Raw genomic sequence first — 21,070 nt, forward strand, 5'->3', positions numbered from 1 at the left:
GACCCCCGCGCGCCGCGCCGCGAGCGTCGAGTCCCCCGCGGCGCGGTGGCGCCGATCGCCCGGCGCGCTCGCGGCGAGCGCGATCGTCGCGTCGTCGTCGTCGTCGCGCGCGCCTCCGCGTCGCGCGTCCAAGTCATCCTCCCGCGCCGATCCCCGGCGCCGCCGCGTCCGCGACGTGACCGTCGCCTTCGGCGGCGACGACGGCCCGACCCCGGAGCCGGACTACGGCCTCCCGAAGCTCGCGACGGAGGAGGCGGCGGAGGAGGACGCCGCCGCGCGTCTCCTCCGCCTGCGATCGCTCGTGATGGTTAAGCGGCTCTACTTCGCCGTTCTTCTCGCGACGGAAACCGTAGACGCCGACGTCGCGCCGGACCCGCCGGGGAAGCCGAAGCTCGCCGCGGTGACCGACCCGGAGACGCTCGCGGACGCGGTCGACGCGTACGTCAAGCGATGCGCGCGCGTCGTCGACGCGGAGGCGCAGTGCGCGAGGCTGGACGCGATGCTCTCTGGGATGGACGAGACGGCGGGCGCGTGGGACGCGTGTTTCGTAGACGCCTCATCCGCCTCATCCGCGACGTCCGCGCGCGAGGCCATCGCGCGTCGCGTCGCGGAGTGCAAGGCGTCGCTGACGCGGCACGCGGTCGCGCTTTTGAAGTCGCTGCCGTACGGCAGCGTCGAGGAGACGGAGCGCGCGATCGAGGAGGCGAGAGGGCGACTCCGGGAGGACTTTGACGGCGACGGCGGCGCCGCGGAAAAGATCGTCGCGAAAACGGCGGAGAAAACCGGGCGGCTGGTCAAGTCCACGCGGGGTCTGGTGAAAGAGGGCGTGTCCAAGTTCCGCGAGAGGCCGCTCAGCGCGGCGAAGGGCGCGGCGGAGTACACGAAGGGGGTGTGGGTGCGGTTGAACGGCGGCATGGACGGCGCGTCGTCCGGGTACGCGGATCCGATCTTGCGCGACCTCCCGTCGCCGTCGTTCGATCCGGAGGCGCGGCCGAATAACGTCTTGAAGCTGACGTTGGAGGTGCAGGACCGCGACCGCGCGCTCGCGGACGCGTCCAAGGAGCGCGAGAAGGTGATGGCGCAGGGGCGAGATTCGCTGTCGCGCGTCAGGCTCGCGCGCGCGATCAAAGAGTCGGACGAGAAGGTGTCGTTGCTTCGCCGCGTCTTCGCGGTGCGAACGCTGCAAGCGGAGATGGAGCGCATCATCGGTTCGCTCGAGGAAGAGGCCGCGCTCGCGCCGTCGCTGGACGCCCCGGACAGGAGCGACGAGGTCGAGCTCCTCGTCGCGGAGTTTGGCGTCATGGACGCCGAACTGAGGAAGCTCGTCAGCGCCGTCGACCGCGGCGCGCCCGATCTCATCGACGACGACGCGCTCACCGAACTCGCGACGGACATCCCGGATCTCAAGTCCCGCCTGGGGATCGCGGACGAGGGGCTGACGTCGTTATCCCCGGAGATTGTTGGCGAGCGCGTCGTCCGCGCGACGGAGGAGAGCGTCGGGAAGGCGAAAGAGGGCGCGGAGTTCATGTCGAGAGGCGTGCGGATGTTGTTCAACGACGTCGGGACGTCGTTTCGGTTCTTCGGCAGGGCGGTGACAGGAAGCACGCTGCGGCCGCGGGAGGTGCAGACGATTCGCCGGACGACGCTGGACATCTTCACGTTCGTGCCGTTCGTGATCATCCTGATCATTCCGCTGACTCCCGTCGGGCACGTGCTCATATTCTCGTTCATTCAGAGGTACTTCCCCGCGTTGTTTCCGTCGCAGTTTTCGCAGCGGCGGCAGGAGCTCATGAAGAAGTACGAGGACCTGCAACTGCAGCTGAAAGAGGCGGAGAAGAGCAAGGAGATGCGCGAGGAGGACGAGGCGCTGCAGAGGGCGGTCAGCGCGGTCGAGAGCCTCATGGTCGGCGGCGGGAGCGAGGCGGAGCTCGCCGCCGCGCTCGCGGGTCCCGGCGGGGAGGGCGACAAGAAGGAGAAGGAGCGAAACCTCTTCGGGCTGAAGGGGCTTCGACGCATGGGGTCGGAGGACGAGGAAAACATCGAGGAGCTCAAGTCGCGCGCCGCGATCGCGTCGCAGTCGCTGACCGAGGACGAGGGCGACGACGGCGCCGCGGCGACGGAGTCGCGATGATGAACGCGCGCCCGACGCCGTCGCGCTCCCGTCGCGTTTGAATCATCAATCGACATCTGATGACAAAAGAAACATCACGTCGACGTCCGTCGTCGCGCGCGCCGTTCATCTTCGTCGTCGTCGTCGTCTTCTACTACCCTCTACCCTCACGCGCGCGCGGCGTCTTCGCCGTACAACTCTCTCCATCGATCTCCCTCCTCCGCGTCCATCCCCGGCCCGCCACGCGCCGCGATGTCCCTCACCACCGCGCTGAGGGTCGTTCCGTACGAGCGATGATATCGGGGTGGAGTTGAAAGGCGTCAGTTGGCGTTGAAAGGCGTCGAGGGCGGGCGTTGAAAGCGAGGTGTGGGCGGAGAGACACGCCGGGAAAAGTCCTTAAGGATCGGCGTCCACCACGCCAACGCGGTCGTATGGAGACCAGTGTGAGATAGAACGCACCTCAGCGCCGCCGCGTCCGCCGGCGACGCCAGCGCCACGCGCACCGCCGGATGCGCGCTCGCGAACCGCAGCAGGTCGCTCTCAGACGGCATCGACCCGCTCGCCTCCGCCGCCTCGCGAAGCTCGCGCGCGTTGGACGGCGTCGCGATCACGGGGACGTCGCGAATGAGCGCCGCCGGGAACATCGACCGCTCCGCGGCGACGTGCGTCATGTCGTACCGCGCGACGAGGAAATCCAGCTCGCAAGGCGGCCGCGTCGCGGGGCCTATGAAGGAGGATGAGGGCCGTTCTATACAAGCGAATGTCGGGGTGGAGTTGAAATGCATCAGTTGGAGTTGAAAGGCGCCGAGGGCGGGGATTGAAAGCGAGGGGTGGGCGGAGAGACACGCCGGCGAAAGTCCTTAAGGATCGGCGTTCACCACGCCAACGCGGTCGTATGGGGACCAGTGTATAGAACGCACCTGAGTCCGCCGCGGCGGTGTCTCGGGCGCCCTCCTCCCTGCTCGCCTTCGCTGCGGCGTCGTAATCGTACGCGACGTCCGCGCCGAAGCCGCCGACGTCCGCCTTGTCGCAGCGCAGCATGCGCACGCCGACGCACCGGTCCCTCGTCCCCGCGCCGACGAACCGCACGACGCCGTCGATGCCGGCTCTGCCCTTGTCCGGAACCACGAGAAGCGATCGGCGCATCCAACGCAGGGACGCGACGACGTCAACCTCGTCGCCTCGCTCGACGTCTTCGAAAAAGAACGCGTCGACGTAGGACGTGTTCAGCGCGCCGAGGCACCGCTCGACGTGCGTCGTGATGGCGCGTTCCGTCGATCCGTTTCCGTAGATTGCTCCGCCGCCTCCGAGGACGCCGCCGAGGACGCCGCCTTTGCCTTTGCCGTCGCCGTCGCCGTCGCCGCCGCTCTTCTTCTCCCCGCTCTTCTTCTTCTCCGCGCTCTTCTTCTCCGCGGCGATGATCTCTCTGAGCGTCTTCGCGGACATACCCAACGTCACGAACAGCTTCTTTCGCTTCACCGGATCGTCGCCGACGAGTTTACGCAGCCCGCACAGGTCCGCGCCGCGTTCTAAAGATTTGTGCGAGACGTGCACGTAGTTCACCCCGGACGCGCGCGCGCGCGCCGGGACGTCGAGCGCGTCTTCCCCGCGCTCGCGCGCGAACGCCTCGCTGCTGATGCCCAGGAATTGCACCGGCGCGCCGCTCGCCGTGCGAAGCTTCGCGGAGTCGGACGCGCGCGACGGCGCGTCCGGAAGGATGGGGAGCGGCTCCCCGCGCGTCCGAGTCGGATCGGCCACCTCCGCGGGCGCGTCCGCGACCGCGGCGCCGCCGCCGCTCGCGCGCCGCCGAAGCAGCGACGCGATGGACGCGATCGCGGTCAGCGCGGTGTGAGCACCGCGCGTCGACGCGTTGGAGTTCTTATTACGCGACGACGCGCGCGCGCGCGTCGCGCTGCCGCGTCGACGAGGCGTCGACGCGCGGGCGGGTGCCGTCGTCCCGGGGCGACACCTCGCGAGCAGCGCGCTGGCCATCTTTAATTATTAGCCGCGAGCGGCGTCCTCGAGCGCGCGCGGCGCGGCGCGGTTCGGTTCGGTTCGCGCGCGGACGAGCGACGCGACGCGGAGTGGCGTCGGCGGTCTGCGGCGACGCGTGCGCGCGCGGGGGGTCTCGCGTCGCGCGCGCGCGGCGTCGCGTGTCGGAGTGCCCGAAGAAGACCTCAGTCCACGTCAGCGTCGTCAACCTTCCCGGCAAATTCCTCGGACAGGAACGACCGAGGAGTACGAATTTCGTACGATACACAAATCCTCTCGAACTGAGAGAGCCCATACGAACGGAAACGTTTGTTCACCGCGCCGCGCCACGCGCCCTCTCAGCTCTACTAGCTAGAGGATACTTTTTCCCCGATTTAGATTCGCTCCGACCCCTCCGCGGCGTCGTCGACCCCCCGCCCGCACACGCGCGCGCGCGATCACGCGTCGAACGCCGCCCGGTCGCAGCCATGTCAAGGCTCCGATCGACGCCCCCGCACGTCGACCCCCTCGAGGGGTCCATCTACACGATGGGGGACTGGAAGCGGGACGTGGAGAAGTGGGGCGACGAGAAGGGCCGATCGCCGATCGTCACGAACAAGACGCCCAAGCAGAAGAAAGCGTTCGACCCGGAGTCGCCGTCCACCGCGAAGATCGGGCAGTCCCCGGGGTCCTCGGATCCGAGCTCGCCCCTTACGACGACCGCGGAGTACCGCAGTTCGAGGATGGCGCGCGCGCGATCGCTCTCCGATCAGCGCTCGAGGCCGTACGGCCGCGATCAGGCGGCCCCCGACTCGCCGGACAACGATCCGCGGCTGCTGGACGAGGAGTGGGCGTCGCAGCGCTCGCCGCTCGTGTGCGAGAGCGGGTACCACCCGATCGACCGCGGATTGAGCCGCTCGCCGCAGGTGATCGCGGACAAGTTCAAAGGGCGGCACGACGTCGACGACGCGCTGCGTCACCGAGAGCACCGCGGATCCCCCGGGTCGCCGAAATCGCCCGACGTCGACGTCGACCCCCGTCACCGAGACGGCTGGATCGGGAACGTGAACGCGAGCCCGAGCGGCCACGGGAAGAACACGGACGCGAAGATGGGGCGCAACAAGCTCGAGAAGGGCGAGATGGACCGCGCGTACAACATCATCCACGCGCGACCGCCGCAGAGCAACGACCAGCCGGAGGTGCGTTCTATACACTGGTCGTCATACGACCCCGTTCGCGTGGTGAACGCCGATCCTTAAGGACTTTTGCCGTCGTCTCTCTCCGCCCATCCCTCGCTTTCAATCCCACCCTCGGCGCCTATCAACGCCAACTGACGCCTATGAACTCCACCCCGACTTTCGCTTGTATGGAACGGCCCTGAAGGACGCGTGGCTCGGCAGCGCCATGACGCGACCGTCGCAGGGAAAGCGACGGCCGGCGACGCCGCAGCGCGTCAAGGAGGCGCGCGAGCAGTTCGCCGCGCTGTCGTACACGCCGAAGAACGAAGAGGAGGCGCTGTCGCCGTCCAAGCTGGACGGGTGGGAGGGCAACGCGAGTCACGATCCGAAAAACGCGGGCGTGAAGGTGGACCTCGTCGCGAGGCGGCGGACGGACGGCATCTTCGACGAGCGGCACACCGCCGTCGGCGCGGGGCAACCCAAGCACAGCAAGCGCGCGCTCGCCGGGCCGGGGGGGACGCGAGAGGAGGACGAATTCAGGTCGTCGATCAAGAAGATCGAGCAGCCGCCGTCGCTCACGGGAGGCGAGAGGAAGTGGAAGGGGAAGGCGATCGTTCGGCGGTACGACGATCCGACGGCGCACCAGTACCGCGGGCACGTCGACGGCGACGGCGCGTCCCCGCACGGCGGCGTGTTCGCGCCGAAGTATCCGACCGGGGGTACTACGTATGCGCCGCCGTCCGGGGAGGCGCCCGCCGGGTTCAATCCAGGGCGCGAGGGCGCGATCCAGGACGGGTACAAAGCCGCGGATAAGCTCGACGAGACCATCTTTCACCCCGCGCATCAACGGTCGCACCCGGGGGAACGGCAACGCGACGGGATCGAGAAGGACGGGAGCATGGTCCCCGCGCGGCGCGACGCGTACAACCCGCAGGAAGGGATGTTCTCCGAGACGAGGAACACGTTTGAGCACGCCGGGGAAGCGACGCGGTCGAGCGTGACGAGCGAGGGCGGCGCGATGGTCCCGGCGAGACCGGACCAGGGCGAATACCAAGCCCAGGAGGGCATCTTCGCGGAGAACCGGAACGTCTTCGAGCACGCCGGGAAAGACACGAAGAGCTCGCTCGGTTATGGGATGGTCCCGGACCAGCAACGGTTCGAGGGCGACGCGAACGCGCATCTGAACGCGCACAGGGGGAAGGCGACGAAGTCGTCCATCAGATTCGGACCGACGAGCCCGGACTCTTCCCCGGAGCAGCCCGCGATCGCGCACGTGGACGGCGGACGCAGGAAGATTGGGGGTCAGAAAACCCCGGACTCGACCGGGGCGAAGCGACCGGAGGACGGGTTCTACCGGTCCGGGTTCGCGAGCGGGATGACGCCGCGGAGGGAGGCGGCGCGCGACGGGAAGTGGACGATGCGGATGACGTGACAGACGCGAAGAGGAGGCGAGCGTCGGGTCGCGAGGGCATCGCGTCGTCGTCTCATCGTGGGGGGTGTGCTGTGTTGTATCCGTGTCGTGAATAAATATGATATTCAACGCTAAGGAGGTTCACGCGTCGTCGTCGTCGTCGTCTATCACGCCGCGACCGCGCGTCTCGCCTCCGGCTCGGGCTCTTCCTCCGCGTCCTCTTCCTCCGCCGCCGCGACGGGCGCTTCGCTCGGTATCGCCGGCAGCTCGCGCTCCACCTCCGCCCGCTCCTCCTCCTCCCGCGCGTCCGCCCTCTCCCTCGCCTCCCTCTCCCGCGTCTCCTCCGCCTCCATCGCGCGCAGCTCCTCCTCCACGGCTTCGTCGTCCTCCGCGTTCAGATGCGCGGCCATCATGCGATCGACCGCCTCGTTGTGCTCCCTCGCGTCCTCCATCCCCTCCAACACCGCGTTCACGTCGTCGAGGGAGTACCCCGCCTGCGCTCGCTTCAGCGCCTCGTTCCCCTGACGCAGGCGCTCGACGACGACCGCGGTCGCCTGCGCTTCCTCGATGGACGACAGGAGCTCCTCGACGCGCATGAGCCACTCGAACACGCGCGTCGACATCTGCGTCTGGAGCCTCCGTCGCCGCAGCGCGCGCGTCGCCGCGGACCGCCCGGCGGCGGTGCCCTCCTTCGCCGCCTTGGACGCGATCGCGGTCTCGCGCGCGATGGCGTCGTCCACCCTCTTCGCGTGCGCGGTGAGCTTCCGTCGCTGCGTCTTCAGGCCGAGGACCTGACGATCGACCTCGGTGACCGCCCCGGCGGGGGTCGTCGCGGCCGGGGTCTTCTTCGGCTTCTTCGGCTTCTTCTTCTTCTTCCCGCCAGCCTTGCTCGAGGACGAGCCCATGGACGGCGGCGGCGGGGAGGACGCGCGGGGTGGACCCGCGGCGCGTGGGTCGTCTGCTCCGAGGCGAGGTTCAAAAATGGGAAGTCGCCACTTGGCAAACTGCTTTTTAGCGCAGAAGAGTGGCGAAGCGCTCGAGGCTAACCTCCGAAGCGCGTCGACGTGCTGACGCGAGCGAAGAAGACTGCGAACGACGCGAGTCGTCATCGCACACTGTGCGTACCGTACGCTTCGCGTACGTTGTCGTTAAATAAATTAACTACCGAGCACCCGAGTCGCCGTCGCCGCGCGCCGCGATCGATCGATCCATCCATCACGAAAGTCCTTAAGGATCAGCGTTCACCGCGCCGACGCGGTCGTATGGGGACCAGTGTGACCGTCCATCCGTCCATCCGTCAATACACCGTCCGCCGGCCGAGCTCTTGCTCCAGCTTCAGCCGCCGCCGCTCCTCGTGCAACGACGCGAGCTTCGAGCTCTGCTCCGAGCCCGCCGGGCTCGCGCCGTCCCTCTGCGTGCTCTCGTCCTCGCTGTCGTCGTAGTCGTATCGCGCGTCCCACCCTCGGGGCCCGCGCGAGCGGCGCGACGCGTCCGCCTCCGGAGACGCCGCGTCCGGAGACGCGTCGAATCCGTCGTCGTACCCGTAGTAGTCGTCCGCGCCTCGCGACAAAAACGCGCTCGTCTCCGCGTCTTCGTCCTCGTCGAACGCGAACGACTCCTCCTCCGCGTCTTCGAACGACTCGTCCTCGCTCGTCGCGACGTCGTCGTTCGCGTTCGCGTTCGCGTTCCCTCCCGAGCGCCCCGTCGGCGCCGGGGACGCGTCGTCGAACCGGAACCGCGCCAGGTTCGACACCGAGTTGGCGAGCGACGACCGCGCCTCCGCCGCCGAGCCGTCCAGCGGCCGACGCAGCGACTTCACCTTGGACATGTCCGGCTTCTTCCCGAACGTGAACGCCTTCGGCTTCGTGACTCGGTTCCTCCACCCGCTGCCGTCGGACTTGTTCAGCTTGTCGAGCTTCTCGCGTTCGATGAGCCGCGCGCGGTGCGCGCGCTCCAAGTGGACGCGCTCGAAGTAATCCAGATCCGTCGCGCGCGTCTCCGTCTCGCCCTTCAGCCGCGCCGCCTCGATCGTATCGCTGACCGCGTTCGCGCCCTCGCCCTTGTGGCGGTTGCGGTACGACGACAGCGCGGACTTGAGAGGGACGTGCTTGCTCTCGCGCTTCTTGAACGGGTGCGACGTCGGCAGCGCCGACGGCAACGCGACGCCGCCGACGACGTGCGCCGCCGCGCGCGCGTTTTCGTCGCCGCTCTCGCCGTCGCCGCCGTACTCGCTCGCGTCCCACGTCGTCTCGCTCGCGGCGTAAGCGGCGCCGCTCGGTCGCCTCGAGCTCGCGTCGTCGAGAGAGCCTCCGGGACGCGCGAGTTGTGAGCGGGTCCCCGGGGAACCGCGGCGAAAGTCGTCGGAAAAGGTATTCCCAACGCGCGCCACGCCCTTCCCTCCGGCCCACGCCGAGAGCCACCCCTTCGGTCGCGACGTCGCCGCCACGAGCGCGCCGTCGACGCCCTCGTCCGCGGCGGGGGGCAGCCCAAAGCCGCGAGGGACGCCGAGGCGCTTCGTGCGCTGCTCCGCGGCGATGTCGCGGACGAAGCGCGGAACCGTCGTCGCCGTGCGAGGCTGGAACGTGCACTCGCGCTCGCCCTCGTCCTCCTTCGTGGGTGAAGCGATCGGTCAGTTGAACGTCTTACCGGTCAAACGTTGAAAGGGAAGCGCGGGTGAAGAGTGACGACGGGAAAAGTCCTTAAGGAACGGCGTGCACCACGCGAACGGGGTCGTATGGGAAGCAGTCTCACCTTCGCCTTCGCCGCCGCCGCCGCCGCGCGGTTCCGACGCTCGAGCCAGTCCAAATTCCGCTCGTAGACGCTCCCCGTCTTCGAACTCCTCGGCGCCGCGGCGATGATCGCCTTAGTCTTCGCGCTCAGCTTCGGCTTGAACGCGAACTTCGCGGCGATCCTTTGATCCTCCTCGTCTCGTAGCGCCGCGAGGTACCGGTCCGTGCCCTTGCCCGGCCTGCCATACCGATCGCACGCGTAATCCGTCGCGTCGATCGTGTGACTGTTCACGCTCGCCTCGTCGCTGTGCATCCACCCTTCCGCGAGCAGCTTCTTGTCGTTCACCTCGCGTATCTCTTTCGTGCCCTTGTTGTGCAGGTACTCGATGCGATCGACGCCCTGGTTCTCTTTCGCGCGCACGGCGGCGGCGAGGCGTTTGGTTTTGGCGGAGATCTTCGGCGCGAACGTCTCGTCCGGGTCGTCCCTCGGCAGCGTCTTCGGCCGCGACGCGTACAGTCGGTCGAACAGCGTCACGGCCTGGAGCTTCGAGAGCCGCGGCCACCGCCGCGGCTTTGTCATCTCCGGCTCCTTCGGCTTCGACGGGCCGCCGATGTTCCATTTGAAGTGTCCAAAAAACGAAGAGCCGAACGCCGCGCGCGGACCCGCCGTCGGCGCCCTCGTGCTCGAGGACAGCCGCGCGCCGCCGTCGACGGTGGCGCTCGGCGAGCCGCGCCGCGATCCCGAGGCTCCTCCTCGATTCGCGTCCAGCTGTCGCTTCGACGCGTCGATGAGCCCCGCGAACGTCTTCGCCATCCCCGTCGGCGACCCCCCCCCGCCGGCGCCCGCGCCGGCGTCGTCCTCGATCGAGAGCATCTTCGAGACGCGCGCGCGCGCGGACGACGCGTCGGCGGACGACGACGCGCGCGCGAGCCGCGACGGCGTGCCGCCGCCGCCGCCGATCGTCGTGTTCGCGGCGTCGTCCTCCGCGATATTCGCCTCCGCCGTCGCGTCGTCGTACGTCTCGCGATCGTCCGCGTCGTCGTCGTCGTCCGCGACGTCCGAGTGTTGCGACTCCAGGTGCGCGCTGTGCTCGCTGAGTTTGGCGCGCATGAGCTTCGTGAGCAGCGGGTGCGTGCTTCGCTTGTTCGCGCGGACGCTCCCGAGCATCTGCCCGGCGTTTCTGTGGACGACGGGGAGGAGAGGGGAGGGCGTCAGAGAGGAGGCTGGACGTCTTGTCGCTCTTCGGCGACCTAATTAATAATTCGCGACGAGTGAACGAATGCGCGGCGAAATTCTCGTCCGATTTTATCGTCGGTCCTCGCGGTCGTCGCGGTCGACGTACCCGTTGATTTCCTTCATGACGCGCTCGGTCGCCGCGTCCGCGCGCGCGCGATGGAGTGTGCGTGTGCGTGCGCCGCTCCCACCGCGCGAGCGTCCCGATCGCCTCGGCGCGCGTCGCAATTGGAGCGAGGTGGACGCGAAGGGGAGAACGCGATCGATCAAAGAACAAAATCTCTTGCAGCCATGACCGACCGACCGCTCGGAAAAACGCGCGCAGAAGAGAGCGAAGATGACGACACCGACACGCTCTTTCACACCCTCCGACGCCGCTCGCCTCGAACGCCCGCGCCGCCGCCTCCTTCCGTCGCGACGTCGGATCTCCGCGCGGGCGGACGAACGACGACGATGGCGGCGCTCGCGTCCGCGCGCGCGCCCTGCGTCGCGTCCTCTCGCGCTCGTCGGCCGACGCGCGACGACGTGTCGCTGTCGGCCGATCGACGACGTGTCGGCACCAGCGGCCGACGCGACGCGCTCGTCTCCGCGCTGACGCTCCTCGCCACCGCGGGCGCGACCGACCTCCCCGCGCCGCGCCGCGCGTGGGCGGACGTCGGCGGCGGCGGCGGCGGCGGCGGCGTCTACATGCCGTTCGAGGAGCTCGAGAGCAGGGCGCGGACCGCGTACCGCGAGAAGCGCCTGGAAGACGCGCTCGACTACCTGACGCGCATAATCGCGCTCGAGCCGGACGACGGGCAGTGGTACGAGCGCCGAGCGCAGGTCCTCGTCGACCTGAAGCGGTTCGAGCTCGCGCTCGCGGACTTCGACGCCGCGGTCGAGCGGTACGAGCCGGAGTATAAGTCCCTGGGGTTGCTCTCCAACCGAGCGCTCGCGCACGAGGGCCTCTACGAGTGGGAAGCCGCCGCGAAGGACTACTCCGAAGCTATCCGCCTCTCGCGGTCCATCGGCAGCGCGCCGCCGTACGTCTTAAACTCGCGAGGGAACGCGTACGCGAGCTTAGCGCGGTGGGAGGACGCGCTCGCGGACTACGACGAGGCCGCGAGCGTGTTTCAGAAGAGCCGCAACTTATCCGGCGCGATTTACGCGCAAAGCAACGCGGCGCTCGTGCTCGCGGAGGCGCGTTCTATACACTGGTTCACATACGACCGCGTTGGCGTGGTGAACGCCGTTTCTTAAGGACTTTTCCCGTCGTCTCTCTCCGCCCAGGGTCCCTCGCTTTCAATCCCCGGCCTCGATGCCTTTCAACTCCACCTGACGCCTTTGAACTCCACCCCGACGTTCGCTCGTATGGAACCGCCCTCAGCTCGGGAGGGACGCCGACGCCATGCGCGAGATGGAGTCCGTCGCGCGCAGAGCCGCGGGGAGCATCGACATGCGCGCCGCGCTCGCCGCGATGCACTGGAGCTTCGGGGAGGAAGAGAAGGCGGAGGAGTACTGGGAGTGGGCGTGCACGCGGATCAACAGCGGGGTGCTCCGCGAGGGAGGCCCGGCGATCGACGGGTGCCGGCTTTACAAGGACATGGACTGGTTAGCGCGGATTCGGCGGTGGCCGCCGTCGATGGTGCGGAAGATGGACGATTTCTTGAACCTGAGGAAAGGTTCGGAGTTGTAAGGGAGCGACGCGTTGGAGTAGGGATCTTTCGTTATTACGCAGTACACGTACGCGTGCTGCTAGACCATTCCCGCGGCTTTCGCGTCTTCCAGCTGTTTCTTCTTCGCCCTTTTCTTCGCGTTTTTCGCCGCGTTTTTCCCACCGCCGACGACGCGTTCCTCTTTCTGCGTTTCCTTGCCTCCGGCGTCCCCGCCCCCGCCGCCGCCGTCCGCGTCGCCGGTCGGTTTCTTCCGCTTGTTGAGGTTGTGCTTCCCCCACGCGCGCGCGCCGTAGGACGCCTTGCGGTCCTCCGCCGCCGCCGCCGCCGCCGCGTCGTCGTCGTCGTCGTCGCCGTCGTCGTCGTCGCCGCCTTTCTTCGCACCCTTCTTCCCGCCCTTCTTCCCGCCCTTCCGTCGCTTCGCCGCCTCCGCGAGAAACTCCCGGGCCATGCGCTGGTTCCTGTGCTTGTCCTTCGCCTGCAGCGGCGCGTCCGCGTCCGTGCGGTACGGCGCGAGTTTCTTCAGAGAGACGATCTGGTTCAAATCCCTGTCGCTCATCGCGAGCATCTCTTTCGTCGTCAACCCGTACATCGACGCCGCGACTTCCTTGTACTTGAACCGGCACGGGATGTCGTCGATGAAGTCCTCCGCGTCGATGGCGTAGTACTCGTCCATCTTCGCGGTGAGCTCTTTCCGCCAGCGTTTCGCCGCGCGTTTGCTGAATTTATTCCCCGCGTTTGGCGCCTCGTCGTCGTCGTTCTCTTCGTCGTTCTCTCCGCCGTCGTCGTCGTCGTCGTCGTCGTCGTCGTCGTCGTCGTCGTCGTCGTCGTAATCGTCGATGTCGTCGCCTTCAAACCCGTCCTTCCTCGCCGCGAGCGCGGCGCGCAGTTTCTCAAACTGCGCGCTGTTGTTCTCCGCCGCGGCGCCTTTCCCTTCGTCCCCGCCCTTCCCTAAGAGCTCGCCGACTTCGTCGTCCAGGTCGCCAAACTCCGGCTTCTCTAACGCGTCCCCGTCCTCGCCCTCGCCCGCGCCGTAGTACCCGTCGTCGTACATCGTGCGCATGAGTTTATCGTGCTCGTCCGGGTCGAACTCCGCGGTGAGGTTCGCGGCGGCGACCGCGTCCGCGCCGGCCAAGCCGCCGACGCTTGCGATTTGCGCCATCTTCTGTTGAATCTCCTCGCGCTTCAGGTTCTTCAGCCTTCGAACTTCCGCTTTTAAGCGCTCCTTCTCGGACAGTTTCCTCGCCTCGCGCTCCTTCCGCTTCTCCCGACGCGCGGTCTTCTCCCTTCGCACGGTGCCCTCGATGACGCGCGCGTGCGACACGATCTTCGCCCCCTCCGGCTCCTCGAACCGAAAGTTATACGTCTGCTCGAATTTCTCCGCCTCTTCCACCTCCTCCTCGGAGCTCTCCCCGGTGCCGCCGCCGATGAAGTTCAGCGTCGTGCCCTCTCTCGCGTCCTCGTTCTCTTTCCACTTCTCGTTCAGGAGGTAGTCTCTGAGGAACGCGTCCTCTTTCGAGATGCCCCCTTTCCCGTCGTTTTCTTTCTCTTTCCCGTCGAAGTATTCGCACAGCGCGCCCTTCGCCGCTTTCGCGTCCTCGTCCGAGTCCGCGTCCGAGTCCATCGCGCCCGCGCGGCGCTTGACGCGCAGCCCGCCGCCGCTGTCGCTGCCGCTGCCGCCGTCGTCGTCGGAGTCGGCGCCGTCCGCGGCGTCTTTGAACGCCTTCTTCAGGTCCGCCTGCTCCTCGACGTACGATTTTTCATTCGGTCGCCTCGGCGCGGCGGCGTCGTCGTCGTCCTCGAACGCCCTCGCGCCGCCCTCCAGGAGCTGCCCGGCGACGACCTCTCTGAGCGTCTGCCTCTTCGGCTTCTTCTCTTTCTTTTTCTTTTTCTTCTTCTTCTTGTTCTCGTCGTCCTCGTCGTCGTCGTCGTCGTCGTCGGACGAAGAGGACTCCTCGGCGTCCGATGAGAAGAGCTCCGTGTCCGGCTCGTACAGCGACGGGTCTTTCGACTTGATCCGCACGAGCGCGCGCGCGAACTGCGCGTCGAGCTTCCCCGGGACGTCTCCGTCGTCGCTGTCGTCGCTGTCGCTGTCGTCGCCGTCGCTGTCGTCCTCCCCCTCCGCGCCCGTGGGAAGGAAGTACTCGCGCTTGACCTTCTCCTCCAGGCGATGCTTCTCCTCGCGCTTTTTGTTGTGCTCGAATCGCGCGGCGTACTTGGCGTTGATCGTCAGCACGTCGTCGCCGCCGAGGACGTTCTTCGAAGTACCTTTCGATTCTTTCGACGCTCTCTTAGGGTCCTTGGCGCCGCCGCGCTTCGCGTCGTCTGAGCTCGAGGAAGAGCTCGAGTCCGACGCGGAGTCCGAGTCCGAGGACGACGACGACGACGACGACGAAGAAGAAGCGTCGTCGTCGCCGTCCGAGTCGGAATCGAACATCGCTTTCGCTCTCGGCGCTTTCCCTCCGCCTCCCTTCGCCTTCGCCGCGGCGGGGGGCATGGCGGCGTTCGTTCGCGCGTCGCGAGCAGACGACGACGGCGATGACGCGCGCGCGAAACCGAGGCGCGTCGGGAGCGCGGTGCCCTCGCGGTTGTGACCGCGGGCGACGTCGGTCGTGAAATCTGGAAACGCCGCCGCCGCGGCACCGCACTACGCACCGCACGCGCACCGCCGCCAAAAAAGCTCTCGGAAGCGTCCGCGGCGCGCACAACGAGCGCCGACGGCGGCCGAGCGAGCGAGCGCTTCGCGGTCGCGCCGCTCCCTCGAGGCGCGCCCGACGCCGGCGAGCAGGGCGCGAGCGTCCGCGACGACCGACGCGCGGGCGGAGAGGAGGGAAGGGAGGAAGACGAGACGCGAAGGAAGGGCGGCGAAGGCTCTCGCTCTCGTCGGAAGAAGAACGCGAACGACGCGACGCGCCATCCACCATGGGAATCTTCAGCAAGGGGACGAGGAGCAAGGGCGTGACGCTGAAGCACAAGCAGGCGGGGCAGTCGAAGAACCTTCAGATCGCGAAGAAGGACAGGACCGCGGCGTACAAGTACAAGGAGGCGTTCATGAAGGAGGCGATGGCGCGGCATCTCGCCGCGGCGACCGCCGCGGTGAACGGCGAATCCGTCGCGCCGACGTCGTCGGCCGCGACGACGACGCCGACGCTCGAGACGAAGGACGTCGCCGCCGCGCGCGCGCGCGCGATGGCGGCGCCCAAGGCGGACACGACAAAGCTCGGCCGCGCGAACGTCGGCGCGAAGCTCCGGTCGAAGGTGGACGGGAAGCTGATATCGGACCCGGGGACGTACCTCGTCGGGGCGCTGCGATTCGAGGGACGGAAGCGACCGACGCCGAAGAAGAAAAAGAAGACGGGAGAACGGGGGGAAGACGCGGGCGAAGGCGGCGCGGCGGACGACGCGACGAAGATAGGACACCTGATGCGACCGCTGAAAGGGGACGAGATCGACTTCGCGACGACGGTGGACACGAACGTGCGGCTGCCCGCGTACGCGCGAGGGAAGAAGACGCTGGCGGGGAAGAGGAAGAAGAACAAAAAGAAAAACGCGCTCGCCGCGCGCGGATGCTGACGTCGCCGCGTGTACTCGTACGCTAGATGGATTGTACCAACACGTTTAACTATGATACCTACACTACGACGGAGTGATCGACGACGACGGAGAGATCAAACAGATCGCGCCGCCTGCCGTCAGTGCCGCGCGAACCGAACGATGTCGGCGCCCTCGTCGAACGCCTTGTCCCCGAGCATCACGCCGCTCTCGAGCACCTTCCCCGCGCGCGCTCTTCTGCGCGCGTCGTACGCGCCCCACCCGTCCAATTCCCTGAGCTCTTCCATCGTGACGACGTTATCGCGCAGGGACAGCTCGCACAGCCGCGGCGCGAACGAGAGAAGCGCCGACGGCACGCCTGACGCCGGCACGCGGTTGTCGTCGAGCGCCAGCGCGCGCAACATCGCGCACTCCGATAACGCCTCCGGTATGGCCGTTATCCTATTCCGCCGCGCGTCGATCGCGTCGAGCCGCGCGCACCTCGACAGCTCTCCCGGCAGCGCGGTCAGCTTATTCCTCGCCACGGACAGCCGCTCGAGCCGCGCGAGGTCGCCGATCGCGGACGGCAGCGCGTCGATCTCGTTGCCATCCGCGCTCAGCTCTCTCAGCTCCCGCAGCGCCCCAATATCGCCCGGCAGCTCCCCGGTCAGCGCGTTGTCGTCGATCGCGAGCACCTGCAAGCTGCTCGACAGCGCGCCGCACACCTCCATCCACGCGATAGATCGCGTCGTGAGCGCGTTCCCGCTCAGTCGCAGCCGCGTGAGACGCGTCAACGCCGCGAACGACGGCGGCACGGCGGCGACGCGATTGCCGTGGAGATCCACGACGCGCGCGGCGTCGCGCAGCGCGCACACCTCGTCCGGGATGGCGTCCAGCGCGGCGTCGCGCAGGCCCACGATGCCGGTCTTCTCCCACGCCGCCTCGCGCGACGCGGTCGTCGCGGCCGCCGCGCGACGTTTCGCGTCGTGCGTCGTCGTCTCCGAAGCGCGCGACGACGCGCGCCTCGCGTCCGCCAGCTTCGCGGCTTTCGCCGCGCGGCTCGCGAGGAGCGCAGCCTGCCCCGCGGTCGGCGGCGCGGGCGCGCCGCCGCCGCCGCCGCCTTTGCTCGCCATCAGCATCACGGTCACCTTGCCCCCGGGCGTCGCCTCGCCGCCTTTGCACGCCTGCGCGGCTATCGACTTGGACGCCTCGAGCACTTTGCCCTTCGCGAGGAGCTTCTGATGCTTCGTCAGGACGCCGAGGCGATCTTGTATCGTCTCCATGAGCGACGCCACGGTCTCGTCCGTCGCGACGTCGATCTTCATCGCGTCCTTCCCGTGCTTCACCTCGACGACGAACGTCGCGGGGGGGTCCGCGGGGGACGCCATCCCGGCCGTGCGGCCAGCGCGAGAGGAATGCGTCGCGTTGCACAGCTGTGCAGTCTTTTCGGTTTTGCGCCACTGCTGAACATGTTTGACGACTCGTCCGAGACTTTGAATATGTGCACCCCCCCCCTCCACCGCGCACTTCCCTCCCGCGCAGCGCGCCGTATCGCCCCGAACCCCGCCGCGAACGTCGCGTCCTCGCCGCGCGTCCGATGCCTTCGCCCCCCGCGAAGAAGGCGAAGCCGACGCCGGAGGCGGCGCCGTCGCCGTCGCCGTTCGAGCTCTTCCTCGAGGCCGACGCGTTCAGCGCGAAGTTCGCGCTCGTCTCCAAGTGCGACGCGCACGCGCGCGAGATGCTCAAGCGCGTCAGCCGCGGAGCGCGCAAATCCGTGGAGGACGCGGAGTACGCGGCGCGCGTCGACGTACACCGCGCGCGTCTCAAGGCGAAAGCGTGCGTGGACGCCGTCGAGAGGCTGCGGTGGGCGGCAGCGAACGGGTGCCCTTTAAACGACGCGAGGCTCTGCGCGCTCGTCGCTCGAAGGGGGTGCCTCGAAGCTCTGAAGTGGGCGCGAGAACAAGGGTGCCCGTGGGACGCGTCCACGCCCGCGGCCGCGGCGCGCGGCGGGCACCTCGAGGTGCTCAAGTGGGCGAACGAACAGGGATGCCCGATGAACGACAAGGTGTTTAAGCAAGCGGCGAAGGGCGGACACCTCGACGTTATCAAGTACCTCGTGCCCCCCGCCGCCGTCCTCGTCAAAGTCGCCCCCAATGGGGACGAATTGGAGGACCCAGACTTTTTCGTGGACGCCGAGGAAGACCACGACGATGAGGAGACTATCGAGGAAGAGATCGTCGTGGCTGCATCCGAAGGCTACGACGCCCTCGCGGATCTCGCGGAAGAGTTGAAAACTCCCGTCGACGAACTTTTGCGGCGATACCGCGATATGGAGGCGTCGTCTCCGGGCGACGAGGAAGACGCGGAGACGAACGACGAAGACAGCGACGTCGACGGTGAGAAGAAACTTGAACTTGGACTCGAAGTTATCGTGGACGAGAACGACTTCTTCGTGCCCTTCCGCCACGTGGTTGCAGGTGCGGCGTGCGGCGGTCACGTACACATTTTCAACTGGCTTCGTTTTGAAAAAAAATGGATTCCACCCGGTCGTGAACACGACGACGAGAGAATGTTCAGGTACGCCGCGCGAGGGGGGCAGCTCGAGATCATCAAATGGTTATATGCACGTGATAAAACCCCTGACGCGTGGGCGGCCGCGTTCGCCGCCCGAGGCGGACACCTCGATGTTCTGAAGTTCCTGAGAATGATGCTCGCGCCGATGGACTCGACGGTCGGTACCGGCGCGGTCATGAGCGGGAACATCGATGTGGTACGCTGGGTGTACGCGCTGGGTGACCGATACGTCGACAAATTCTGGCAGTACGCGTTCGCCGCGCGGCACGGGAAGGCATTCGTGAACGCGGTGAGTGAAGTTTGTAACCAGCACGGGTACTACTCGATCAAGTTTTCCAGTATCTCGATAACTGCTGAAGAAGCGCGTCTACGAAGCGCGGTGTTTGCCGTGGCCTACGGCAACTTCGATCTCCTGAAGACGCTCCGCTCCATGTCAACTCGAATTACGGATTACTACACCACAGAGGGTGAGGAGATGAAGCTCATCACTGATGCCGCATTGGGCATGCACAACCTCGTCTAAACCACGAGTAGGCACGGACGATACTGAACGCGACGACGACGACGACGACGATAAAAAGGAGAGCACTTGCACTTGCATCACGATCACCCCGCCTCGCGCTCGCACCGCGCGCACGCGCACTCGAACGCGAAATTCTTCCTCAACTTCCCCCTCCTCTCCTCCCTCCCCAGCATCACGTCCACGTACGGTATCGTGAGCTCCTCGCCCTTCCTCACCCGCCGCGTCGTCTCCACCCGAACGCACCCGAACGCGTCGAACCGCTGCGCCGCGTTGGGCGCGCAGTCGTGATTAAACATCGCAGCCGACGGGTACACGCCCACGCCGATCGGCCGATGCCCGCCGCCGCCGCCTCCTCCTCCTCCTCCGCGCCCCCCCTCCTCCTCCTCCTCGCTCGCGCTCGCGGTCATCTCGAACCCGTTCAGTTGCAGCCGTCCGAGGGTTCGCACGCAGGCGTCCACGGACGCGCGCGCCTCCGCGGCGACGAGAAACTTGGCTTGCTTCGCCACCTCGTGCAGCATCGCGATGGAGGACTCCGGGAGCTCGCCGTCGTCGCCGCCGTCGACACCGGACATCAGGGCGTCGAACGCGTCGACGTCGTCGACGATGACGTCGCCGCTCGCGGCCGCGGCGTCGCTCGCCGCGGTCGCGTACGACGACGCGACGACGTCGCGATGACGTCGGCGGACGCTGAGCACGCGAAGTAACAAGCGAAGGTCGTTGTGCGCGAGCGTCAGCCCGCGCTCGCCGTCGCGCAGCCGCGCGAGCGCGTGGCACTCGTACGCGTGGTACGCCTTCGTCGTCTCGCATCCCGCGCAGCTCGCGCACAGCCGCGCGACGCCGCACGCGCCGCACTCGCGCTCCGCGCCGCACGCTCGGAAGCACCCGTGGCACGATCGGCGCATCTCGTCCGGGTAGGGCACCGCCGCGAAGGGCGCGACGCGCACGAGGAGCGTCCCGGGAGGGAGGTCCCTGGACGCGCGCATCGCCTCCCCGGCGTCGTCGCGACGCGACGCGACGATCGCGTCGAACCCGCCGTCGCCGCCGTCGCCCATCGCGACGGCGGCGCGGAAGGGTATGATGATGATGAGGGGCGTGCGTTTCGGTTTCTGTTCGTTCTTCATTCACTGCCGACTTCGTCCACTCGCGCTCGCTATCACCCTCCTCTTCCTCCTCCTCCGTCAAGGGTTAAACGTCGGCGCCTGCTTCCCCCCGCTCGCGGCCTCCCACACCCCCCTCGTGAGCGTGTCCCCGAACGGATCCTCCGTCCGCTTTCGAAGCAGCCAGTCGATCCCGTCCTCAACCTCCCTTCTCACGTCTCCGTACATCGCTCTCACCTTCTCTTCGTCCTTACTGAAACCTTCCGCGTGCAGCCCGGCCGTCTCGATCGGCCTGCCGAACTTGAAGTAATAACGCTGCGGCGCCTTCGGGACGCATATCGGCTGCACGAAGAGCTCCTCCGCGTCGCCGTCCTCGGTCACGCGCGTGTCCACCGCGCGAGCGGCGGGCACCGCCTTGGATCGTCGAATCGCGCCGTCTCCGAGGCCGAACGGCAGGCGCGCGACGTCGTCCGAGTCCGCGACGATGTCGATGCCGTCCTCCGCGCCGACGGCGGCGAACGGCACGATCGTCGCGCCGTGTCGCACCGCCATGCGAATAAACTCCGGCTTGGACGGCCAGAAGAGCTTGTAGTCCTCGTTCTTGCGTTTAAACGCCTCGCGCACGCCGCCGGGGAAGAGGAGGACGACTTCGCCCGCGGCGAGGAGGTTGTAGAAGTTCTTCCCGCTGACGGGGACCGCGCCGAAGGTGGTGAACGCGCTGAGGCCGCCGCCGGGGCCGCCGCCGCCGCCGCCCTCACCGAACGGACCGGTCGCGTTCGCGGCCGGGGGCGGCGTCGGCGCCGCCGCCGCCGCCGCGGACTCGCCGCGGAGGAACCCCTCGAATAAAACCTGAGGGTCGTTCCATACAAAGCGATGTCGGGGTGGAGTTGAAAGGCGTCAGTTGAAGTTGAAAGGCGTCGAGGGCGGGTATTGAAAGCGAGGTGTGTGCGGAGAGACACGACGGCAAAAGTCCTTAAGGATCGGCGTTCACCTCGCCGACGGGGTCGTATGGGAACCAGTGTATAGAACGCACCTGAAGATCGGGCGGCTCCGGGAACTC

General features: G+C 67.5%; 13 protein-coding genes across 13 annotated transcripts in view; 6 read left to right on the forward strand and 7 right to left on the reverse strand.

The window, feature by feature from the left end:
* Window positions 1–1,165: 1,165 nt before the first annotated feature.
* MICPUCDRAFT_68346 (uncharacterized protein) lies at window positions 1,166–2,172 on the forward strand (the record flags this gene model as incomplete). The annotated part of the gene is given in 8 exon segments (XM_003058565.1): window positions 1,166–1,243; window positions 1,264–1,309; window positions 1,319–1,431; window positions 1,511–1,569; window positions 1,571–1,852; window positions 1,854–1,869; window positions 1,871–1,872; window positions 1,874–2,172. Coding segments are annotated over 7 exon segments (780 nt in total). The 5' UTR covers window positions 1,166–1,243; window positions 1,264–1,300.
* A 258-nt stretch (window positions 2,173–2,430) lies between these two features.
* On the reverse strand, window positions 2,431–4,225 carry MICPUCDRAFT_68347 (uncharacterized protein; the record flags this gene model as incomplete). The annotated part of the gene is made up of 2 exons (XM_003058926.1): window positions 3,031–4,225; window positions 2,431–2,858 (listed from the first exon to the last, which is right to left on the reverse strand). The coding sequence occupies exons 1-2, from the start codon at window positions 4,100–4,102 to the stop codon at window positions 2,431–2,433; spliced, it is 1,500 nt and encodes a 499-aa protein (XP_003058972.1). The 5' UTR covers window positions 4,103–4,225.
* Window positions 4,226–4,629: 404 nt separating this feature from the next.
* Window positions 4,630–5,340, forward strand: MICPUCDRAFT_58319 (uncharacterized protein; the record flags this gene model as incomplete). Its single annotated transcript, XM_003058566.1, has 1 exon — window positions 4,630–5,340. One exon carries the CDS (start codon window positions 4,630–4,632, stop codon window positions 5,338–5,340), a length of 711 nt encoding a protein of 236 aa, XP_003058612.1.
* Window positions 5,341–5,485: 145 nt separating this feature from the next.
* MICPUCDRAFT_68349 (uncharacterized protein) lies at window positions 5,486–6,820 on the forward strand (the record flags this gene model as incomplete). Its single annotated transcript, XM_003058567.1, has 1 exon — window positions 5,486–6,820. One exon carries the CDS (start codon window positions 5,486–5,488, stop codon window positions 6,689–6,691), a length of 1,206 nt encoding a protein of 401 aa, XP_003058613.1. The 3' UTR covers window positions 6,692–6,820.
* Window positions 6,821–6,891: 71 nt separating this feature from the next.
* On the reverse strand, window positions 6,892–7,482 carry MICPUCDRAFT_7307 (uncharacterized protein; the record flags this gene model as incomplete). The annotated part of the gene is made up of 1 exon (XM_003058927.1): window positions 6,892–7,482. A coding segment is annotated over one exon (591 nt), but the record flags the coding sequence as incomplete, so codon positions are not given.
* Window positions 7,483–7,770: 288 nt separating this feature from the next.
* Window positions 7,771–10,849, reverse strand: MICPUCDRAFT_47382 (uncharacterized protein). Its single transcript, XM_003058928.1, has 3 exons — window positions 10,743–10,849; window positions 9,422–10,580; window positions 7,771–9,278 (listed from the first exon to the last, which is right to left on the reverse strand). The coding sequence occupies exons 1-3, from the start codon at window positions 10,757–10,759 to the stop codon at window positions 7,968–7,970; spliced, it is 2,487 nt and encodes an 828-aa protein (XP_003058974.1). The 5' UTR covers window positions 10,760–10,849; the 3' UTR covers window positions 7,771–7,967.
* Window positions 10,850–11,320: 471 nt separating this feature from the next.
* MICPUCDRAFT_17082 (uncharacterized protein) lies at window positions 11,321–12,308 on the forward strand (the record flags this gene model as incomplete). The annotated part of the gene is made up of 2 exons (XM_003058568.1): window positions 11,321–11,829; window positions 12,008–12,308. 2 exons carry the CDS (start codon window positions 11,321–11,323, stop codon window positions 12,306–12,308), a joined length of 810 nt encoding a protein of 269 aa, XP_003058614.1.
* A 59-nt stretch (window positions 12,309–12,367) lies between these two features.
* On the reverse strand, window positions 12,368–14,782 carry MICPUCDRAFT_39924 (uncharacterized protein; the record flags this gene model as incomplete). Its single annotated transcript, XM_003058929.1, has 1 exon — window positions 12,368–14,782. One exon carries the CDS (start codon window positions 14,780–14,782, stop codon window positions 12,368–12,370), a length of 2,415 nt encoding a protein of 804 aa, XP_003058975.1.
* Window positions 14,783–15,207: 425 nt separating this feature from the next.
* Window positions 15,208–15,858, forward strand: MICPUCDRAFT_58326 (uncharacterized protein; the record flags this gene model as incomplete). The annotated part of the gene is made up of 1 exon (XM_003058569.1): window positions 15,208–15,858. One exon carries the CDS (start codon window positions 15,208–15,210, stop codon window positions 15,856–15,858), a length of 651 nt encoding a protein of 216 aa, XP_003058615.1.
* A 119-nt stretch (window positions 15,859–15,977) lies between these two features.
* MICPUCDRAFT_39925 (uncharacterized protein) lies at window positions 15,978–17,204 on the reverse strand (the record flags this gene model as incomplete). The annotated part of the gene is made up of 1 exon (XM_003058930.1): window positions 15,978–17,204. The coding sequence occupies one exon, from the start codon at window positions 17,202–17,204 to the stop codon at window positions 15,978–15,980; it is 1,227 nt and encodes a 408-aa protein (XP_003058976.1).
* Window positions 17,205–17,413: 209 nt separating this feature from the next.
* MICPUCDRAFT_58328 (uncharacterized protein) lies at window positions 17,414–18,913 on the forward strand (the record flags this gene model as incomplete). The annotated part of the gene is made up of 1 exon (XM_003058570.1): window positions 17,414–18,913. One exon carries the CDS (start codon window positions 17,414–17,416, stop codon window positions 18,911–18,913), a length of 1,500 nt encoding a protein of 499 aa, XP_003058616.1.
* Window positions 18,914–18,996: 83 nt separating this feature from the next.
* Window positions 18,997–19,965, reverse strand: MICPUCDRAFT_58329 (uncharacterized protein; the record flags this gene model as incomplete). Its single annotated transcript, XM_003058931.1, has 1 exon — window positions 18,997–19,965. The coding sequence occupies one exon, from the start codon at window positions 19,963–19,965 to the stop codon at window positions 18,997–18,999; it is 969 nt and encodes a 322-aa protein (XP_003058977.1).
* A 126-nt stretch (window positions 19,966–20,091) lies between these two features.
* Window positions 20,092–21,070, reverse strand: part of MICPUCDRAFT_17329 (uncharacterized protein) — a gene marked incomplete at both ends in the record, with an annotated part of 3,248 nt that continues 2,269 nt past the window's right edge. Inside the window, one exon of the mRNA XM_003058932.1 lies at window positions 20,092–20,763. Within this exon, the coding sequence (XP_003058978.1) occupies window positions 20,092–20,763 (672 nt within the window). The remainder of the gene's footprint in view (window positions 20,764–21,070) is intronic.

The sequence above is a fragment of the Micromonas pusilla genome (assembly GCF_000151265.4).
Source record: "Micromonas pusilla CCMP1545 genomic scaffold MICPUCscaffold_5, whole genome shotgun sequence".
Taxonomy (NCBI): Eukaryota; Viridiplantae; Chlorophyta; class Mamiellophyceae; order Mamiellales; family Mamiellaceae; genus Micromonas; species Micromonas pusilla.

What these genes read in the sequence shown, in the direction of transcription:
- MICPUCDRAFT_47382 (XM_003058928.1), bottom strand. An exon ending in CGGCGGCGGCGAAGGCGAAG is followed by an intron (nt 9,279 to 9,421) that starts GTGAGACTGCTT and finishes TCACCCACGAAG; the next exon opens with GAGGACGAGGGCGAGCGCGA.